Source organism: Odontomachus brunneus, unplaced genomic scaffold (genome assembly GCF_010583005.1).
Source record: "Odontomachus brunneus isolate Ranch 3 - 2012 unplaced genomic scaffold, Obru_v1 Obru_scaffold_019, whole genome shotgun sequence".
Lineage (NCBI taxonomy): Eukaryota > Metazoa > Arthropoda > Insecta > Hymenoptera > Formicidae > Odontomachus > Odontomachus brunneus.
Window position 1 is genome coordinate 553074 of NW_022639469.1, and position 15793 is coordinate 568866.

The 15793-nt window shown below is 35.8% G+C and overlaps 1 protein-coding gene across 1 annotated transcript; it reads right to left on the reverse strand.

Moving 5' to 3' along the window:
• Nucleotides 1-299: 299 nt before the first annotated feature.
• LOC116841862 (cysteine-rich hydrophobic domain-containing protein 2) lies at nt 300-12012 on the reverse strand. Its single transcript, XM_032810295.1, has 4 exons — nt 11454-12012; nt 10687-10897; nt 9528-9644; nt 300-8637 (listed from the first exon to the last, which is right to left on the reverse strand). Exons 1-4 carry the CDS (start codon nt 11570-11572, stop codon nt 8587-8589), a joined length of 498 nt encoding a protein of 165 aa, XP_032666186.1. The 5' UTR covers nt 11573-12012; the 3' UTR covers nt 300-8586.
• Nucleotides 12013-15793: the final 3781 nt, after the last annotated feature.

Here is a 15793-nt window from a genome sequence, read left to right on the forward strand (position 1 = left end):
ATATATATATATATATATATATATATATATATATATATATATATATATATGTATATGTAATGTATGTATGTAGGTATTTACGCATATGCGTGGTCGAGTCTCACAATGTTGTATCAACGTTATAATGCTCTAAAGGGGCAACTCCTGTCGTTCGCGAACGGATGATATGCTATTTCGAGTCGTATAATCTCGTGCAACAGTTATACGTGTCCGGGTATCGATTATTTTATTTATGCGCAATGTGTGTGTGTGTATATATATATGCATGTGTGTGTATATATATAATACGTAGGAACCACTCTCATTCTATACAAATATATTTCTTAACATGTATCATTAACATATAATATTTACATATATATGATTCACACAAATTCACGAGTGAAAGGCACATGTTGAAACCACGATAGCTCGACAATAATTTCACTATTAGCCGATTTGTTCCAGCGCTGCAACTACAACCGTAGCTTTCTCTCCTTTTCTCCTATAAATGTTACGTAAATAAATGCTTCGACGGGTTATCGGTTTAAAATACGACGTTGACTAATGCGCACGGATCGAATGTAGTGTAACATGATATGCGACGTTCCGAAAATTCATTCGTCTCGACTTAAAACGCGATCACTTCGCTGCGACGTATACACTCGACTCGCTAGAAACGTAAACGTTTCACAAACTCCACAGGTGGATATGCATCGTTCTAAACAAAAATATACCGAAATTTAAAAAGTCGAACAATTTGCTGAAAGGTCAAAATACTGAAATTTGAATTATGTAACCTACAGTGAAAAACAAGCTTAACGTAGCATTAAATTTAACGATTGTTTAGCTAAGTTCGGTTTAAACTCGAATTTGTGGAACCGGGCCTTAATATATACTTTGTGATGTTATTGTAAAAATGTAGCATAATGTATTCAAAATGTATTGTTTTAAAAAATACTCATAATCTTATTAGGTTATAAATTTTAAACAAAATATTTATTTCTTATTACTATGATAATTTCAGAATAATTGTATTCCCTTCTCAGTAAAACAAGCAGCAATTTTCATGGTAACAGAATGTTGCCGCAATTTTCATGACATTAAACAATTTCTTTTATATACAGGTGAAATTCTTGAACAATATGCCAGAATATGCCTATTTGAGAATCCCTCGAAATACAGTTTTATCGAAATATTGGAGAAGCATACAGTTTTCCCGAAAAATCATAATATCAAATATTTTGGGAAAACTGTATTTTGCAATAAGTTATTTCGTTGTACAGTCGGATGCATTAGTATCTGCTCGCTTGGGTGCAGCAAGAAATATCCAAATAAGTATTAATGCACCTGTTTGCACTGTTTTCGGAGTAATTGTTCCTCCTTAGAATAACTATATAAAAATCGGGAAAATAGTATCTCAATATTCACATTTCAGTATTATGGCTTTTCGGGAAATTGTCCCAGCATGTGAATTTCGAGATTTCGATTTTGTAGGGCAATGCACGTCCATCCTTCCACGCACCACACGAATCGTGAATTTCAGCTACTCTGATAACGATTGATCATTCGTCACACACTCTTTTCTCTGCCCCATTCTCTATCAAAAATATATCTCCTGCTCTCCGATGTTTTGCAATTTGATCGATACTACGAGTCGTCTCGTTTTACATTTCAATTTCCTCTCATCGATTCTATTTACATTATTAATTAATACACTCCTATAACTCGGCCGTACTGCCGATTATCTATACAAACTCAATGTTCTTATTTCGAGAAAAGATACTTTTGCTTCACGGAGTAACGCCTGATTTCTAGAGTGATAATAAGCGAAACGAGATGCCGACCAACTCTGAGCGATTGGTTTCCATGCGACACGTCTGTTCGCCTTTGCCGCGGATATTTATACCCGGGTTAGATTTAACGTTGACACTCATGAAAATGTGCGACGTGTGTACTCCATGATATGAATAAATATAAGAATATTCGTCGAAGGATGCTTCGATATACATCTTCCCGTTCGCACGCATCTGACGTAATACAAATATTAACTGAGTTTCCCTGTAAGATGACGCGAGTTGAAAAAATAATTTTAAACTATGGGACGCGCGCGCTCGTTCAAAATGCACAATTTCTCACCCTCTAAATTTTTTCCAGTGAAGTTTCACTCGAAAAATAGAGTGATCATCGAGTCACTTGAATTCGAGTGATTTTTCATGCATATAAAATAAGATCTCGACTCTGAACCGTCAAGTAAATCAGATGGTGCTTCACCGTCAGAGAAACATATTCATTCTAATCGACTGAAATATTCATTTATATAGAATTTCTAAAGTTGAATGAAGTATTCATTCTTGTGATTTCATATGGCAGTATTTTCACTGTCGCTCGAGGAAAATACTATCATTTTCCATTCGTTTTGAATGAGATACTCCACTCTAAAAAATTTAGAGAGTACGCGATTTGTTTTACTCACGAACTAGTTGCCAGGTAAACTACGCATAAACATCGACAGAGTATACGTCTACGTGTAAACTATGTAAAACATGTGTTGTCGTATCATTCGGATAGATAACGCCGGCCGACAGGTAATTTGTCACATGGAATTCCTGATGTATATCTTGTGTATTTTCATGCGTTAAAATTGTAAAATTTAGAATTTCTCTATCGTTCGCAGTTTTCTCATAATCATCTGAGATTTAACATACCAACAAGTAAAATGTTAGCAGGGTGCCGGCAGATTGGTAGCAAATTCGATGAGAATACTATAGCAGATGCATAGCCATCTGCGTGCGCTAATTTCGTGTTTTGTCGACAAAGCCTGTTGACATAATTTTAACAAATTGACGGCAGAAACCGAGCAGGATTTGCAGTATATTCCATTTAAATGATTACAGAACAATTAATCTTGTTCAGTTACTCTACGGTTAAGCTGCCATAATATTCTGCTAGCAGATCTTGTTATATTTCTATCGACAAAATTTACAGTAGACAATGCATAAAACTTGCTTCTGCAGGTTTGCCTATCTAAGATATTGTATATGCGACATTTCATGTAATTCGGGATTCGATTTAATCCTAAATTTTTTATATTGAAGTACTATCAAGCATTTTCCATAAAAAGTTTCTCCATTTAAGCAATATATTTGTTCATAAAACTTCATTTAGATTAAGATTAATGATTTTTCTTCTTTTATGTAATTTTTCTCCAATCAGGCACAAGCTATGATAAAAACTGATATAAGTTTTATTTTTACAAAAGACATATTATAAGCCAAATTATCCACAGCAAATAAATAACTACAGTAAAGAATCAGTACGCGTTTCGAAAAAATTTAAATCATGTCTGTACAGTGAAAACTAATTTCTTGAAATCTAAAAATTATTATATTTTAAAATTATTTCAAAATCATATCACTGGAAAACTCTGGGTTATGGAAAAAATCTGTTTGCATTTTTAATCTAACGTAAAAAATATTGTATAAATTACATAATTTGACACACACAAATATGATGGACATAACCATGTGACAAAAAAGTTACTTTTTTTATGGACCAGTGTAGTTCGCGTAATATGCTTCTTCGACATCGCAATACTGGTGAAATTATCCCGAAAGCAAGTTCACGTAATGTCGATTATTATTATAAAATTTTCCATCTGCGTGTATTTGAAATATTTACTCGTGCCAACGACAAAACACGATAAGAGCCGATTTTGTGTGCACGTTCTTCCTTTTTCTTTTTTTTTTTTTTTTTTTTTACAGAGTTTACATAGTTTATAACCTGTGCGAGGGAAAGACCGTGTGAATTCCGAAAATTTTCGTGTGGACTTAGTAATTACTATAACTTTCTTTAGCGTGTACGGCCTAACTCTGCTGCGATAAAAACTAAGAGTAATTTACGTCACTTGCGAACTATAATATGTAGTTACATTATTTGCATTTTGTCTGAGTTTTCGCGATGCTTGGTGTACGTAGAGTCCAAGAGATTGCACGATTAGACCGTGTCGGTATTTAGAAGCGAGCAACAGAATTCACATCCACCACTGTTCATCGGCAAGTTAAGTAATCCACATTTCTGGGAATACGCGAGAAAATCGTTCACGAACAGAGTTTAAAAGCTGTTTCTCGCTCTGACCAATCTAACACAGCCTCATCTTCAATACGTGCTATCGAGCGGATTACGATAGTCAAGAGTTTAGAAAAAACCGTATGCGTGTATGGTTCCAACACACAATACATCTCGATTCTTTTCCTACAAGCTGCTTTGTCAGTTGACCCATTGACAGAGACGTTACACGCAAAAGCTATTATTATTTTACCTGTAGGATTACCAGAAGAAGGAACAAGCAACAGTCGAACAATGGTTTGTTCGTATACCCGTTCATTGTAATTGATAATGTTAAGTCGGCTCCATGCGACATGGCGAATGTAAACGTTGGCAAGTGCAAATCCTAACGTTGGCTATAACATGTATGTGTATCTTTCGGCTTTTTGATAAGTTCCTAGAGATTTCTACAAAAAATTAAATCCAACATTTTTGTAATTAGGCATAATTTTACATTTTCCATTTTTTCGGTCATCTGCCATCGAGAAGAACGGTAAAATTATTGAATAAAGTTAAGCCCAGAGTTGTAGAAATATCAATTAAATTTTTCTCGATTAATGGCCGAATAAAACAAATAAGTTGCAATTAATTGACGGTTGATATGTATGAGCATAAATTTGCTTGAATAACCGTTAATGAATTTGCTAAGCTCAATCGTTAATGGAATGATCTTTGATTGCCTTCGCTCATGTCGATCGCCAATTGAACGATCTTTAATTGAATTCGTTGAAATGAATTGTCGATTAAGTATTCTTCAATTAAATTGGCTTATATCAATCGTCCATTGATTTAAAAAAAGTAACTAATTACTCGCAACTAATAAGACGACTTTTAATTTTTCATCGAAATACCTACGAACTTATCGAGCAGTTCAATACTTCAATATAAATTTTTATATTACATTTAATAATATTTACAATACATTTGCCGTCTGGGGCCGACTTGATTTTTCATGATCGCTTCTAACGTACCTATCGTTTACATGATTAATTATCCAACAGATCATTGAGAGTATAATCGTTTCTTCGTATTTTCAGGGAGAAATAAAGATCTGCGCAAATACCACTTTGTTTTTTTTTCCCTTGAGGTATCAATGATCGATGGATCATACCTACAGCTCGCGGTTGAAATCAGAGATATGGCGGCATATATCACCCCTTCACTAATGCTACATGACACAGACACACGCCTCTACGACGCAAACGCTCGTCGTCGCCTCGACTTAATTATTCTACGGGATAAGTACAAACGTTAGAGAAACAGATTAAATCTGGTATTCTACAAAAGGCTTCAAATGTAGAACCTCGTAAGATAAAGCACGGGTGTTGCGCGTAGCTCGTGTTTGCGATACGCATTCGAAAAATTCGAAACTAGTCTTTTGTTCTCGATCACAGCCACTGAATAGCAACAGAAATACTTGCAGCATTTTCACAAGCCTCTTGCATACTTTCTACTACAACCTCTCTTTGTTGTCTTTCGTGGGCGCCCGACGACGAGTAAAATTCGCTCGAATTTAGTGTCCGTTAATGCGTGAAAACAATGCAACGGCAACGGCCGCATGTAATTATCGCGTGTTAGACAAGTCGCTAGCAGAGAGAAATATCTGTGCGGAACCATATCAGAGTGTTAATGTGAAACACAGTGCCGACACGACCACACACTCCTTGACACTTCACATGGGAGACTCTGACCCGATATCTCGCTATCCCTATTCCCGCCGTAAGCAGGAAGCGGTTCATTAGTAACAAAAATAGGGTAAACAGTATCATGACGCGTCACTTTGCAAACGGATCGAAATGAGATTATTACTCGGAAAATTAATATTTATCGATCAGCAATTTTTACTTGGATGCAGAATGTATGTATATAATACTATTTAACACGTTCCGTGCCGGATTAATTTTATGTGACTTGTTATTCACGTCGCATGAGTCATCGATGACCCGCATGTGTCGTGTTATATTTCTTAAATAACATGTGTCTCATAATACTCATAAGCAGAGTTGAGAAATAACTAGCTAACCAATTAAAAGTTATGTTGAAAAATTAATTTAAACTAGTTTTTACCTTTTATTAAACTTATTTTAAAATTTAATATCTTTAACTTTATTTCATATAAGTTAAAATCATAATACTAATAACCAATGCTAAAATCATCGCGCTAAAATCATCAATGCTAAAATTCTGCTTACACGCAGAATACGGAAAATAAAAAATGATACCAACATGTCTGTTTTTCTGAGCGACAGTGTGCTTCTCTTGTATCAGCACAAAACAGTCGTTTATTTCTTTTCATAAAAGATTAGATTGAAAACTCCCTTTTCATTATTTCACACAAATTTAGTTTACAATTAAAAAGTTAATTATACGAAAAACACATATATATGTATATATTATTTTACATAATTAACTTTTAATTTTACTAAGTTGACTTAATCTTTTAATTTAGTTTTTGTTTATGTGACTTTTAACTTAACCAAGTTAATAGTATAAGTCCATTAACTTTAAACTTAATTTAAAAAATTAACTCGCTCAGTTCTGCTTATAAGAGTATTTCAGGGTTACATTTTCGATCAAAATGGCCTGAACTCAAAATTCGGCGTGGATCACCGGCGACACGGAACGTGTTAAGATTGATTTTCACTATCCGTCTGAACGGCGGTAGACAGGAATCTGTCGAACTTTCGTTAAAACATTCTTCAATGTTTTTATATTGGAATATCACAGTGTCCGTTACCGTCACGCCTCGATTATTCCAATCCAAAAACGTTGAAGAATTTTTTTTAACAGAGAACTGACAAACTTCTGTCTGCCGCCATCTAGACGGATAGAGAGAGACAACCTTTAATATACCAAAAAGAGATGTCCGTGAACAAAGAATTACGACGATACGCACGTATGCTAAAACATTAGCCTTCATTACGAGACAAGAGCCAAGAGGCTCGCTCAAGGTAACCTCCTATGATATATTTCCTCCGTCCTTCCGTGTCCATAATCACGCTGTCGTGCGGCAATAGCCGTACTGTTTGCCCCATTATAAACCGCCGCGTTTAGCAATTAAAATCTTCCTCTTTTATCGTCGATACACTCTATAAATTTATCAGCGATCGCTATCTCTACATGTCCTCGCGTCTACACTCGATACCTTTAAATCGCGCGTACAAACGTGCCGCTTCTCGATTCCAGATAATAATTCGTTCTCGTGTTAAAATATCTCGTCAAATTTGTATCGGGAAGTAAAGCCGCGCTTTACATACTATACTTTCTAATATCACCGTGGTAAGAAATTAACCTATTGTTAAAATAACTTTTTTTTTCTATATGTACATGTACGTACGTATGTACAACATGCACTGAGAGGAAAATATAGTTGCCTTTGGCGTCAACTATATGCTTTCGTGATTTTAACCACAAAAATAATTAGAAAAACCATTGTTTTAGTACGGTTACCTACTGCTAATTGAATAAACTATTGTTATTAGAACGATTGTTCGTCTAATTATTTTTCTAGTTAAAATTACAAAAAAGTATGGTAGACGCCGAAGGCAACTATATTTTTCTCTCAGTGTGGGCGCGTGCGTGAGTGCATGCGTGCGAGTGCGCGTCGCATAACACACATAGACAGATTTTTTTTTTTCCTTTTATAGCGAGCTTGCTCCGTTCCTTTTACTATCCATACTTTAATATATGTTCGTTGTACTGAATCAGATTAATTTCTTACCTGAAAATTTCAACTCTACCTTGACGAGTACGGATTACCAAACATTATACAGAGAATCCGAAAAGAAATTATGATTTGAGAGACAATCAATTGCTTTTCTGGAAATTATAAAATTATTCGAAATTATTACGTTTACGATTATACACGAGTCGTTTGAAAGTTTGCGCTGTCTCTGTATTAGGACGCAAGCCTTTCAAATGATCCACGTATATAATCGTATAAAATGACTAAACAGAACTGGCAAAGAAGCTATCGAGCTTCGTGTTTCTCGCCATGAGAAGTCCATTGTAAAAACGAAAAGAACGATGAAAAAAATAATCGCATCTATTTCTTAAAATTTCGATCTAACGTAAAGGATAGGAAACACTCATCTAACTTGTTCACGATGTCCTTCTCGTATTATGGACAAATAGCTCTCTCTCTCTCTCTCTCCCTTTACAATCAAAACGCCACCTAAACGCCATCATTACCTCGAATTATTGTACTGTGCGTTCCTACCCATGGTATTTACAAAAATATGCGTTACATAAGTACTGGAAAGTACCTATATCGTCGTGTAGCGGCACTTGATCAGCATTACCTTGCACATCAATCGCGATTGCATTCGACGCTATATACGGGATGTTCATTATTTGAGGAAAAAGTTTCCGAACGAAAGTTTTTCTTCAAATTATCGCAAGAGTCTCAAAAATCGTACGAACTGTTACGATGAACATCCTGTATACTCGCACGAGATTTATATTCATTTATTATTAACTGTATATGACTTCCATATTTACTTAGTCGGGCTTATAGATCGGTATCTTTGGAATAAATTCAATTAAGAGAACCTGCAAGAAGAAAGATGCAATCAGCATTATTGATTGTATGTTTATGTAAGCTTATATATCATATATGTAAGCTTATATATCATATGTCTATGTTATAGTTAAAGCTTATAGTATGGACGTTCCTAGAATTGAGTGATCAATATGCAGGATAACCAGGCATTTTGGTTAAAACCCGAAATAGTTTCGGGCTTTTGACTGGTGTATTTTTAGTTAGTGACTAACATAGCTGGTTACAGTTAGAAACTACTAAAAGATTACGGTAAAACTCTTGTTTAGGGGAGGCAACGACAATATCTTTACATTGTAAATATTTAATAAAGATAATCGCCTTGAGTAACTTTCAGCAATCAGATCAGGTCTTGAGTAACTCTTACCCACCGCTCGTTATTTATTAACAAAAGAAGTTTCTTAAGTAGAACATAATTTTTCAATATCACATGCATTTAATAAGTGTCAAAAAGGGGCTTCGTTCCCAACCCCGCTAAGTCTAACCTAACCTTACCCTACCTACAATATTGTGAGAACGTTACTTGTCACAATGTACGTGCATAAATGTACATTTTTCAACAATCAACATTGTCTCAATACTGTAAGCTAGGGTTATGTTAGATTTTCAGCGGGATAAGGAATGAAGTCCTCCCCACCCCACGGATATACTTTTTAATCTTTTTTGTTACAACACATTCATATTTTTAGCTTCTAACTTTGCCATGTTAGTCATACTCCTAGGATTGACTAAAAACATACCAGTCAAAAATCGAGACAAAAACTATTTCAGGCTTTAAGCAAAACAATTGAATGTTTTGATCAGTCGATCCTAGGAGCGCCCGCGCTACAGACTATAACATATACATATAATCTAAGGCTTTAATAATTAAATAAATCCTTACATATTCCATCATGGAGGAGCTGTCACACCTTTGTTTCGCCAATCTCCAATGTAACCCGAGTTTATGGTAGAGCCTACTATTTTCCCATTCTAATAATTTGTTTAACGAATGTTGTGTCTACAAACACAAACAGAAACATTAATAAGTATGCGTTAAACAATGTTTTATAATTACTATACAATAGCCTTTCCTAACCTCTAGTCCATAAGTGAATTTACATGTTAGTTGAATCTATCTTTTTAAAGCCAAAGAAATGATAGTAGCCTGATCTAATTTAGCTCAGATATTTTTAGATAAACAGGCTCTTGCATGTTTACAAGATTGGGTAAGTTAATTTATTTTAAAACTTAATTAAATTTAAGAATAATTATGAAATTAACTCAGTTAAGTCAGCCCAGATAGAACAAAATCTTCAGAGAATGTTCTGGGATGTTCTTAGGAATATCCTTAGAACGTTTTTAGAACATCCTTTGAAGATTTGTGCTGTACAAGAGAAGTTAATTATACAAAGTAATACATATATCTTTTGCACAATTAAGTTTTTAATTATAGACTAGGTTTATATGATGCAAGATGTAGTGTGTGAGAAATTTTAATACAAAGAACAATTAAAAATAGATTACTTTAGAAAAATATAAATATTTCAGTCAAATATTCGACTTTTTTCAGTGTAGTTTAACAATTTATATATATATATATATATATATATATATATATATATACACATAATTAATATCCACACTATTCTTTACCCAGAAAGAACGATTTAGTTGAATCAAACAAATACTTCTTTGGAATGGAACAAATTTTTTGATTGATCGAACAAAGTTTTGTTTGATGCAACAAAAATATTTGCGGCGTAGTTCCAATGAAATATTTTTGTTATATCAACCAAAAAATTTGTTTGAGCCATTCTAAAGAAGCGTTTAGTTGTTTCAACAAATTGTTCTCTCTGTGTACAAACGATCTCGCTTTTGAGGATTAAAACATAGTATCGCGTAATTGTAACGCCCGTGACTCGTTTAATTTAATTTCTAGTTAACCCAACCCTGTACACTTGCTAATAAAAAAAAAAATAACCGAAAGTCACTGTTATGGAATACTAGGGCGAATTTCTTATCAAAATGAAAATTATGAAAATTATGAAAATTAGTCTTACCCTCTTGCTCAAACAAATGACAGGCCACAGAGAACATCCTAGAGTACAGCAGCAGCATACGCAACCGCAGAACAACCACTTAACATTAACAGGCAAAGTCTTTTTTAACACACTGTTTATTCTCATAACAGTTGCTTTGAATTCTTCTGGAGCTACGCGGGACACGAGGCCATTAGGAAACTCCGATTCGAAACGATTGCTGAGACCAAATCTGAAGCAGAAAAATTTAATAGGTCAATAAAACTTCTATATTGTGTGACAATAATTAAATTTCAACATATCGTTATGATAAATAGAACCAAACCCATGAGGAAAATTTTGAAATCTTTGAATTAAAAATCTTTAGGAATCTTTGAAAAAATAAAAAAAACACACTTATATATTTGTTTATAATTAAAAATATTCGTTTCGCACAAACGTGTATACGCGCGGATAATTTTATAAGCACACATTTGACGTTGTCTTTTTTCGATCTATCGATGCAAAACTACTCGCGCAGTTTCAAAAGCCGTATACATGTAATTCTTTAAGAAAACCAAAAACGAAGCAAAAATAAATCCCACACCTCTGAATGCATATTTGTTACTGAAGTAAAAAATCAGTGCGCTCAAAGTGCTGTCAAACAACAACAATAACAACATAGCGTCACGCTGAAACAAGAAAATTGCCGGAGGCCTTTGTTCTTCCTTTGATGCCAGAACTACCCGATCCGGCAACGGCGCGACCGCTGCAACAAAGAAACATTGCCAGCGACGACCGAAACTTACACCGTCATATTGCCAGCTCCGCGGATTACGATCGGATCCGGCACCATGGCGACGTAGTGCTCCTCCAAGTTCTGCTCATTCTCCTCCTCTTCCTCGTAGATCGCGTCGAAATCAGCCATCGTTCACCACGCTGGTAATAGGGCCACCTCGTCGTCGTCGCTACCTGCTCCCTTCGGCGCGATCGCCAATACGTGTTTATCGCGTAGCAACACGAGGTCGTGTTTGCAGCGCGTCCCCCGTCGTCTCTTGCCAGGGTGACGACGCGCTACGCTCTCGCGCGCTCACATCCCCGCGACAACTTTCCGACTGCTCGTAGTCATGCTGCGGCTGCAATTGTCGCGGATCGCCACGGTCATTTCCGCGGCTGCACGAAGAACGCTAGGCCAGCTGTTAGGCAAGCTGCCGCTCCACGACGACGACGACGACGACAAGAGAACAATCGCTATGTCGTCAGTACGCCAGCGCGCGCGTACGCACGTATGTCGCCTCTCTTCGTCCGCTTCACCGTACAACACGCAGACCGAGCATGCACGACGCGCACTGCGGATGCGAGCAACGCTCACAGCTCATCAATTTTTTCCTCGCTATGATTTCAGGTCTACCAACCAGAGTGATACCAACACGCGTATTCATGTGGCTGTCAGCATTGCTTTGAGAGCTCGCACGATACGGTTCATTAAGCCCATTCTACAATTGCGTAAGCGTAGTCGTGATCGTAAGAGTCAACCAATTCGAATGTTTTATTTACTGATTGCTTTATTCTGATTGGTGTCGTAATCACATACAACCACTTACAACCACGTTCACGCAATTGTAGAATGGGCTTTAGGTATATACAGTACGTGATATTACAACCGTTCATTGAGCACTCAGTAAATTCTCGCATTCGATTGGCATGTTCGTTTAGATCTGAAAATATGTACCAATCAGATGCAAGAGCTCATCGAGTGCTCAGTGAACTCTTGCATCTGATTGGCTGCGCTCAGAAAACATAGCTGATCAGTGAGCAGTTAGTGATTATTGGTCCTTACTGTTAGATGCCTAACTTTAGACCAATTACGTTGACTAATTATTCAACCGTTGTGTAACCGTTGTGTCTCCTGAACGCACCCATTGAAATATTCCTTTAGATCTAAAAATGTATGCCAGTGTCAGATCCAAGAACTCACTGAGCTCTCAGTGAACGGTCGTGCTTCTGGATGCACATATTAATTTACTTTTTCTCGAGTGTAGAATAGTGCAGGAAAGTGTAGATAAATGCGCCATCTTGAGGCTCCCGATATGCATTTTCTGAGAGCTAGAATCTTGAGAGCGAAGCTTGTCTTCAACTACCCTGATCACAGCTAAAGGCGATCACACACAAATTCCGTAAGAACTTAAAACGTAAGCGTAGAGAAATCGACTAATCCCAATCGAACACTCGGCTTTCCGTAACCCCTTCATTATTACGAAGAGCCGAATACTCGATTGGGATTGGTCGATTTCCTTACGCTTACGATTTAAGTTCGTACGGAATTTTGTGTGTGATGACCTTAACCGCTATACAATCGCAGTGTTGGTTGTGTCCATAGACATAATATATCTAGACCGAGCGTTTGCCTTTATTTGAGGAGTGGCGATAAGAGGCACATAGAAAAGGATGTATTGTGTTTTGATATCTTGCGTTCTCTCTCATTCGCGCATGTGTATAAACGTATGCGTAAGAAAGATTGTGTTACAGAGATGCGCGAATGAGAGAGAACGCAGGATCTAAAAACTAGAGAGCTTATAATCAGAGTCGTCAACTTGTCATGTGACCGACTGCGCACTGATTAGTTCAGGACGCGTGGAGCTCCATGATCCTGAAAGATATATGCAAGTTCAAATAATTATATATAACACATGTAAATACTTATCAAACGAAAAAAGATACGACATAGCTTTAAAATCCTTACCTATTTAATCTTTACGTCCTTCCTGTCACTGTCACTCTAATCTTTCTCTCAGAATCATAGAGCTGCACGCGCCCTGAGCCAATAGTTTTAATAGTTCCAGAGTTCTTAATAAGTTAAACAAATAATTCTGCCTATTAAAGCAGAAGAAATGAATTCTCAGCCAAATTGATATATCAGATATCCCAAGAAGAAAATAATTGATACCCCAAGAAGAGAAAATATTCATACTTAGAGCATCGTAGCATATTGTGGAAGATGCCGATGATTGCCCAGTAAGCAAATTGGTAGCGGAGTGCGCGCAGATTGGCAGCAAATTTGATCAGAATTCCAAAACCAAAACCATAGCCATCTGTGTCCGCATTCAGCTCATATTTTGACGTCAAAGTCTGCTGACGTCAAAGTCAGCTGACAGGAAATGCGGACAGACTAACAGTACAAAGATCCTATTACATAGCAAGGTCTATTCGGTTTCTGTTGCCAATCTGCTGTTAGATCGTTACAGGGTTTGTTTGATATCTACCGCCAATCTACTCGGATAGTCAATAAGCTTTGTCACATTTCTAGCGGCAGTTTGGTAACATAATCAGATATAACAAATCCTATGTTGGATTTGCTGCTTTTCTGTTATAAAAAATTTGTAGCAGGCTCTGCTTAAAATCTGTTTGTGTAAGTTTGGCTATCTGAGTGAGAAACACTAACAAAGAAAGCCCGCTGTCCCATTCCGATTCGAATACCCCTTTGATATGTTATAAAGTATGGAAAAATAAGACATACATATTTTTTTTATCGGCGGAAAAACATGTCTAGGAGATGAAAGTCCTGAAATTGAGGATATATAATCGATTTATACCTCCATACAAAAATCTTATATAAAATATGTCTTGCAACTCTCATTAAAAAAAATACATTTTAGCGTTCGTTTCATTCAAATCTGACAACGGCTTCAATAGGAAGCTATGAAATATGTCAATTACCCCCAACTTCGGAGCTTGATTTCACTCTCTGGTCTTTAATTATATTTCCTAAATTCAATTTGTTAACTGAACACTTTGATTCTCTTTGTTTATATTAATCGTGATTTGAACAGTTTTAAATTGATGTCATCGAAATCAATTGAGCAGACTCAATATAGCGATCAGGTAAGCAAAAGTTTAGCTTCACAAAATTTGATGAAATTTTCCTAATACATAAAATCAATTTTCTCCAATTCTCATGAAAGAAGCGGGTTATATCATTGTATTACGTTGCACTATTTAGCTTCGCTGTCGTAATAGTGACGCCAGTAGTGCGCGAAAATAGATATGAAATCGGTCGAGCTAACTCAGTGGCGAAGTGGCAACGAGTATTTTTGATACGACTGAATTGCAAGATAGAGTTTTGAATTTACTCCTTGCTTGAGAGGAATTTCAAGCAATCTTCGAGATAAGAATCTGTTTTACGATTAACACTTTTATTAATAAGTGTTTTACAATTAAATGCTTGCAATAATAATATAATACAATATAATATTGGCTTGTTTGACAAGTTCGACAAGTGATAATTACGATAAATTAAAAATTGACACTTCTATAGTTACTATTATAGGTACTATTATCTTTTTAATAATACATTTTTTCAATGGCAAAAAACGAGAAAAAGATAGAGTTATGCCTAACTATAAAAATATTGGCTTTGAATTGTTCATAAAAATTCCTACGAACTGATTGAGAATAAATCAGTAGTATATATGTAAAAAATTGAGGAAAAACCTAACATTGATTGCTATGTTATTTTAATAATTATTATACTATCATATTATGATGCTATTATATATCACATTGTCAACTCTATTACTTATCATACATAGTTTCAACTATTATATATTATAATGTTTTATATATGTACTACTGATTTTTCCAAACAATTGAAAGCCAATATTTTTATAGTCAGACATAACTCTATATTTTTCTCGTTTTCTTGCTACTAAACAAAACGACCAGTGCATTATTAAAAAAATAATAATACCTAACTATAAAAATATCAATTTTGAATTTACCGTAATATTTTTGTAGCAGTTCGAAATTTTTCTGTTACTTCTCCATTTAATCGGCTATTTGGCATATTTATGTGTACGCGAGTTCATGGTGCTACTGTGAATCGCATGCGTAGTACTGACTGGCGTACTTGTGCATGCAAATCGTTGGTGCGTGCAAAAGTGCCCGAGTTATTACGTGGCTTAAGGCACATTTCAATCAGAGTGCAACGGCCGCTCGACTGGAAACTGCGGAACAGCCCGCGACATAATAGAATGATTGCTAATCAATTTGATGTAACAGTTGAGATTAATAAAAACAGCGACACGTTTTCTGTGAACGCGAATGCGGATTAACTCGCTGCGCGTTTCGCAAAGCCAAGAGCCAAATACCA

Coding starts and splice junctions, on each gene's coding strand:
- LOC116841862 (XM_032810295.1), bottom strand. CDS start 11,572: ATGGCTGATTTCGACGCGATCTACGAGGAAGAGGAGGAGAATGAGCAG. Junction 10,898..11,453: donor GGAGCTGGCAATATGACGGT/GTAAGTTTCGGT, acceptor TTTCTGCTTCAG/ATTTGGTCTCAGCAATCGTT. Junction 9,645..10,686: donor TCATTTGTTTGAGCAAGAGG/GTAAGACTAATT, acceptor TTGTGTTTGTAG/ACACAACATTCGTTAAACAA.